Source organism: Mauremys reevesii, unplaced genomic scaffold (genome assembly GCF_016161935.1).
Source record: "Mauremys reevesii isolate NIE-2019 unplaced genomic scaffold, ASM1616193v1 Contig1, whole genome shotgun sequence".
NCBI lineage: Eukaryota > Metazoa > Chordata > Testudines > Geoemydidae > Mauremys > Mauremys reevesii.
The window spans coordinates 27,501-35,000 of NW_024100715.1; the positions used below are offsets into that span (position 1 = coordinate 27,501).

At 58.9% G+C, this 7,500-nt stretch overlaps 1 protein-coding gene across 1 annotated transcript in view; it reads left to right on the forward strand.

Moving 5' to 3' along the window:
• The window catches only part of TNXB (tenascin XB), a 62,621-nt gene that overhangs the window by 19,253 nt on the left and 35,868 nt on the right, over positions 1-7,500 (forward strand). The window contains 4 exon segments of the mRNA XM_039517050.1: positions 1,445-1,732; positions 3,696-3,983; positions 6,312-6,588; positions 6,591-6,610. Of these exon segments, the coding sequence (XP_039372984.1) occupies positions 1,445-1,732; positions 3,696-3,983; positions 6,312-6,588; positions 6,591-6,610 (873 nt within the window).

Genomic DNA, 7,500 nt, shown 5'->3' on the forward strand with positions numbered 1-7,500 from the left:
CCCAATGGCTGTGGTTCCCGGTGAACGGGAGCCGCACAGCTGGCACCTGTGGCGGGAGCAGTGCGCAGAGCCCCCTGGACCCTCCGCCACCTAGGAGCTGCGGGGACACCCGGAGACGGGAGCCTGTGAGCCCTGTCAACTCTCCCCCCAAATCACCAGCAGGGGTCCCGGGCCATATGCCACTGCCCGCTCCCCCCAGCACCAGCACCGGCACCGGACTGCCCTCCCGCCAAAAGCACCTGCAACCCTTTAGTTAGGGGTATATAGTAAAAGTCATGAACAGGTGACAGACGTTTATTTTTGTTTACCCATGACTAAAATGTAACCTTAACAATGGGTCATTTTGGCATGGATGGATTGGTAGATGCGTGGATGGCTGTGTTGTGGGAGGATTGGTAGGTGGTGGATGTGTGATGGATTGGTGTATGGGAGGATTGGTAGGTGGGTGGATGGATGTGCATGTGGCTCAGAGGCGGGATTGGGGTGGATGGATGTGGGGCGGATTGGTGGATGTGTGGGTGGATGGATCGATGGTGTGACGGATCGCGAATGGATGGATGCCTGTCTGTGTGGGATTGGGGATGGATGGATGGATGTGGCTCAGAGCGGGATTGGGGATGGATGGGTGGATGGGATCGATGGATCGGGGCGACGGTCGGGTGGAAGGAACAGGTGTCTGTGTGGACGCATCGATGGATGGATGCATGTGGCTCAGAGAGGCGGGATGGGGATGTGTGGGGTGGATGGGATCGATGGGATCGATGGATGTGGGTCGGGTAAAATGGAAAGGAACAGGTGTCTGTGTGGGCGCACGGATCGATGGATGGATGCATGTGGCTCAGAGGCGGGATTGGGGATGTGTGGGGTGGATGGGATCGATGGGATTGATGGGGTGACGGGTCGGGTAAATGGAAAGGAACAGGTGTCTGTGTGGGACGCGGATCGATGGATGGATGTGTGTCTATGTATGGAGTAGTGCACAGTGACACGCACCCACATCAAATGATAACTTCTCTCTCTAACAATGCGGCTGCATTTCAAAGCTCTGTTCATTTACAAACCTTCCTAACCAGTCTCTAAATCCGGCCCTGGGTCAGGTCAGTCTGTGGGGTAATTAACTCTTTCTGGCCCTGTCACCTGTCAATGAGATATTCTATTACACTCATAACGTCACACCCTCCGTGGGCGGGATGACCGTGGAGAACACAGGAATGTGGGATCCTCTTTGCAGACCTGCCCCATCCGTCTGTCTGTCCCCAGCTCTGCTTCCCAGCTTCAGGATCCAGCTGTGTCCTGGGGCTGGTCCTCCCTGCTCCCTGCCCTCCCTGCTAATCCTCTATGCAGCTGCCCTCTGGCTGGAAATAACCCAGCCCCTGAAGAACCGGGGAAGCCGCCACCAACCCTGGATGTGGCCTTCACTTCCCTCTATGTGTTCCCGCCACAGCGCCAGGGAAGGACGAATCCACCCCCCAGCCCAGCCTGGGGGAGCTCTCAGCCTCCGACGTCACCCACGACTCCGCCCTGCTCTCCTGGACCGTCCAGGCCGGGGACTTCGACTCCTTCCTCCTCCAGTACAAGGATGCGGAGGGCAACCCCCAGGCGCTGCCCGTGGACGGGGGATCCCGCACGGTCACCGTCACCAACCTGGCCCCCTCCCGCAGATACAAGTTCAACCTCTACGGCATCTCCGGCCGCAAGCGCCTCGGACCCATCTCCACCGACACCGTCACAGGTCAGCGGCTGCTCCCGGGATGCCGGCCCCTTCCCCTCCTGCCCCCTTTGCTTTGCAGTGCAGTGGGGACACCGACCACAGGGCCGGGACATTCGCAGGAAGATGCTTCCAATCCTCCAGCCTGCACAAACAGATTGCCGACCATTCACTAATTAGAGAGAGGAAGCTGGATTTATGGATGGATGGATGGAGGGGTTGTGTGGAGGGATGGCTGAATGGACAGAGGGGTGTGTATTTGGATGAATGGATGGAAGGGATGGTCGGATAGATAGAGGAATGGATACGGATGTGGATGGATGGACTGCTGGGCGGGTAGGCGGAAGTGTGTGGGGATGGATGGATGGACACGCAGGTGGAAGGATGTGTATGGAGATGGACGGGTGGGTGGGCAGGTAGGCTTATGTGTATGGGGATGGATGATGGATGGACGGATGGACAGATGGAGGGTTTGGTGATAGATGGATATGGAGCTGTGTATGGGGATGGAGGGATGGATGGACAGATGGAGAGTTTAGTGATAGATGGATATGGAGCTGTGTATGGGGATGGAGGGATGGATGGACAGATGGAGGGTTTGGTGATAGATGGATATGGAGCTGTGTATGGGGATGGAGGGATGGAGGGATGGACAGATGGAGTGTTTGGTGATAGATGGATATGGAGCTGTGTATGGGGATGGAGGGATGGACAGATGGAGAGTTTGGTGATAGATGGATATGGAGCTGTGTATGGGGATGGAGGGATGGACAGATGGAGTGTTTGGTGATAGATGGATATGGAGCTGTGTATGGGGATGGAGGGATGGGGGGATGGACAGATGGAGGGATGGACAGATGGAGGGATGGAGGGATGGAAGGATGGGTGTACGTGCAGAGGGATGGATGGATGGAGGGATGGATGGATGGACAGATGGAGAGTTTGGTGATAGATGGATATGGAGCTGTGTATGGGGATGGAGGGATGGGGGGATGGACAGATGGAGGGATGGAAGGATGGGTGTACGTGCAGAGGGATGGATGGATGGAGGGATGGGTGGATGGACAGATGGAGAGTTTGGTGATAGATGGATATGGAGCTGTGTATGGGGATGGAGGGATGGACAGATGGAGGGATGGAGGGATGGAAGGATGGGTGTACGTGCAGAGGGATGGATGGATGGAGGGATGGGTGGATGGACAGATGGAGAGTTTGGTGATAGATGGATATGGAGCTGTGTATGGGGATGGATGGATGGATGGATGGATGGATGGATGGACCGATGGAGGGTTTGGTGATAGATGGATATGGAGCTGTGTATAGGGATGGAGGGATGGACAGATGGAGGGTTTGGTGATGGATATGGTGCCATGTATGGGGATGGAGGGATGGATGGATGGAGGGATGGACAGATGGAGTGTTTGGTGATAGATGGATATGGAGCTGTGTATGGGGATGGAGGGATGGAGGGATGGACAGATGGAGGGATGGAGGGATGGAAGGATGGGTGTACGTGCAGAGGGGTGGATGAAGAAGTGTTCTGGGATGGATGGAGGCATGCGTGTGTCTGGGGCTGGGTGGGTGTCAATGGGGATCTCTAATGACATTGAAGGCTTTGGTTCACTCCCTTCCCTTTCTCTCTCGTTTGTTCTTCCTTCCCTCTCTCTCCTCCCGTCTCAGCTCAGCTCTGCCCGTGGTTTGTGCCGGTCGCTCTCGCCCGACCGCTCCATGGAGGTGGGATGTTCACGGGCAACCCGGGAACGTGGGATTCTCTTTGCAGACATGTCTCATTCCTCTGTCTGTCCCCAGCTCTCCTTCCCAGCAGCAAGATCCAGCTGTGTCCTAGGGACAGTCCCTGCGCCCTCCCCCCAAATAAGCCTCTCTGCAGATCCCCTCTGGTGAGGAATAACGGAGGCCCCCAAGGACCCGGCAGGCTGTCCCCACCCCACCAGCACCCTTCACCCCCCTCTCTCTCTTCCCCCCACAGCACCGCAGAAGGAGGTACTCACGGCCCAGCCCAGCCTGGGGGAGCTCTCGGCCTCCGACGTCACCCACGACTCTGCCCTGCTCTCCTGGACCGTCCAGGCCGGGGACTTCGACTCCTTCCTCCTCCAGTACAAGGATGCGCAGGGCAACCCCCAGGCGCTGCCCGTGGATGGGGGATCCCGCACGGTCGCCGTCACCAACCTGGCCCCCTCCCGCAGATACAAGTTCAACCTCTACGGCATCTCCGGCCGCAAGCGCCTCGGCCCCATCTCCACCGACGCCGTCACAGGTCAGCGGCTGCTCCCGTGATGCTGGCCCCTTCCCCTCCCACCCCCTTTGCTTTGCAGTGTCAGTGACACCGACCCCTCGGCTGGGACCCTCCGAGGAAGATGCATCCAATCCTTCAGCCTTCACAAGCAGCTGGCTGGTTAGAGAGAGGGTGGCTGGCTGGGTGGGTGGGGGTGTGGATGTGCATGGGGCAGGTCGAGTGAATGGAGAGTTATGTATGGGGATGGATGGCTGAATGCACAGATAGATGGATGAATTTCTATGGGGTGGATGAAGATGTATGAAGAAATAGAGGAATGGATATTTATGGGGATGGACGGATGGACGGATGGACAGGACAGGTGGGAAGGCAGATGTGAATTAGAATGGATGGGGGGGCAGGTGTATGCGTATGAGAATGGACAGCAGGAAGGGTGGGCGGAGGTGTATCGGGACGGATGGAGGGACGGGGGAAGGGTGGGGGGTGGGCAGGCGGAGGTGTATCGGGACGGATGGAGGGATGGGGAAGGGTGGGGGGTGGTGTATGGGGGCGGATGGTGGGATGGAGGAAGGGCGGGTGGAGATGTATCGGGGCGGATGGAGGGATGGAGGAAGGGCGGGTGGAGGTGTATCGGGACGGATGGAGGGACGGGGAAGGGTGGGCGGAGATGTATCGGGGCGGATGGAGGGACGGAGGAAGGGCGGGGGGAGGTGTATCGGTACGGATGGAGGGATGGGGAAGGGTGGAGGGTGGGCGGGCGGAGGTGTATCAGGACGGATGGAGGGATGGAGGAAGGGTGGGCGGAGGTGTATCGGGCGGATGGAGGGATGGAGGAAGGGCGGGTGGAGGTATCGGGCGGATGGAGGGATGGAGGAAGGGCGGTGGAGATGTATCGGGCGGATGGAGGAAGGGCGGTGGAGGTGTATCGGGACGGATGGAGGGACGGGGAAGGGTGGGCGGAGTTGTATCGGGGCGGATGGAGGGATGGAGGAAGGGCGGGCGGAGGTGTATCGGGAGGGATGGAGGGATGGGGGAAGGGTGGGCGGAGGTGTATCGGTGCGGATGGAGGGACGGGGAAGGGTGGGCGGGCGTAGATGTATCGGGGCAGATGGAGGGACGGGGGAAGGGTGGGCGGGCAGAGGTGTATCGGGGCAGATGGAGGGATGGGGGAAGGGTGGGCGGAGGTGTATCGGGGCGGATGGTGGGACAGTGGGAGGGTGGGCAGGTGGAGGTGTATTGGGACGGATGGAGGGACGGGGAAGGTGGGCAGAGGTGTATCAGGATGGATGGATGGTGTGGGGAAGGATGGGTGTTTGGGGGGATGCACAGGGAACTGTGCATGTGTAACTCTGATCAGCTGCCATTGTCAGAAACAAGGACTAGATGGTTGTGGTGATGAATGCATGGATGGATGGATAGACGGCTGGCTGGCTGGCTGGCTGGCTGGCTGGATAGACGGCTGGCTGGATGGAGGGACGGAGGGACGGCTGGATGGATGGAGGGATGGCTGGATGGAGGGACGGAGGGACGGAGGGACAGCTGGCTGGATGGATAGGACAGCTGGATGGTGATGGATGGATGGAGGGACGGCTGGATGGATGGATAGACGGCTGGATGGATGAAGGGACAGCTGGATGGATGGATGGCTGGGATGGAAGATGGAGGGATGGATGGATGGAGGGACGGCTGGATGGATGACGGCTGGCTGGATGGAGGATGATGGAGGCGGCTGGATGGATGGAGGGATGGCTGGATGGAGGGACGGAGGGCAGCTGGCTGGATGGATAGACGGCTGGTATGGTGATGGATGGATGGATGTGTGTGGAGAGACGGAGGATTTTCTGGGGCTGGATGGATGGAGGGACGGCTGGATGGAGGGACGGAGGGACGGCTGGATGGATGGATAGACGGCTGGATGGATGAAGGGACAGCTGGTATGGTGATGGATGGATGGATGTGTGTGGGGAGTGAAGACGGAGGATTTTCTGGGGCTGGATGGGTGTCTATGGGGATCTTTCCATTGATGTTGGAGGCTTGGGTTCACCCCCTTCTTGTGCTTGTGCTGGTGGCACTGGGCCGACCCTTCCATGGAGGTGGGATGGCTGCAGGGAATTCGGGAATGTGGGATCCTCTTTATAGACTTTCACCATCCACCAGCCACCTGTCTGCAACTCCACTTCCCAGAAGCAGGATCCGTCTGTGTCCTGGGACTGATCCCTTGGGCTCCGTGCACCCTCCCCCCACTAATCCTCTCTGCAGATCCCCTCTGGCTCAGAATAACCCAGACCCCCCAGGATCTGGTGAACCACCCCTACCATCGCCACGCTCTTCACCCCCTCTCTCTTCCAGCCACGGTGCCGGACGGGGAGCAGGAACTCACCTTCCAGCCCAGCCTGGGGGAGCTCTCGGCCTCTGACGTCACCCACGACTCCGTCCTGCTCTCCTGGACCGTCCAGGCTGGGGACTTCGACTCCTTCCTGCTCCAGTACAAGGACGCAGAGGGCAAACCCCAGGCACTGCCCGTGGACGGGGGATCCCGCACGGTCACCGTCACCAACCTGGCCCCCTCCCGCAGATACAAGTTCAACCTCTACGGCATCTCTGGCCGCAAGCGCCTCGGCCCCCGTCCACCACCGACACCGTCACAGGTCAGCGGCTGCTCCGGGGGTGCCGAGCCCTTCCCCTCCTGCCCCCCTTTGCCCTGCAGCACAGTAACTGCGCTGGCCATTGGGAAGACATTCTTCTCTTCCGTCTCTCTTCGTTGTCTCTCCATTGCACAGGAGCTAGGGGGACCAGAGGCTGCTTCCAGCCCATGTTCCTCTGTCCTGCTTGTCTGAGTCTGCCACAGTCCCCCTTCCTTGGACTGTCCATGGACCTCTTTATGGAGCCTCCCCATGACTGTGTACTCCTCCATCCATCTCCCGCATGCAGCCACACCTCCATCCATCCACCCATCTCCCGCATGCAGCCACACCTCCATCCATCCATCCATCCATCCATCCATCCACCCAAGTCCCGCATGCAGCCATACCTCCATCCATCCATCCATCCATCCATCCACCCATCCACCCATCTCCCGCATGCAGCCACACCTCCATCCATCCATCCATCTCCCACATGCAGCCACACCTCCATCCATCCATCCATCTCCAACATGTACCCACCCCTCCATCCATCCATCCATCTCCAACATGTACCCACACCTCTATCCATCCATCCATCCATCCATCCATCCATCTCCCGCATGCAGCCACACATCCATCCATCCATCCATCTCCAACGTGTACCCACACCTCTATCCATTCATCAACCCATCCATCCACCTCCCGCATGCAGCCACACCTCCATCCATCCATCCATCCATCCATCCATCCACAGCATCCATCCATCTCCAACATGTACCCACACCTCCATCCATCCATCCATCCATCCACCCATCCATCCATCTCCCGCATGCAGCCACACCTCCATCCATCTATCCATCTCCAACATGTACCCACACCTCTATCCATCCATCCATCCATCTCCCGCATGCAGC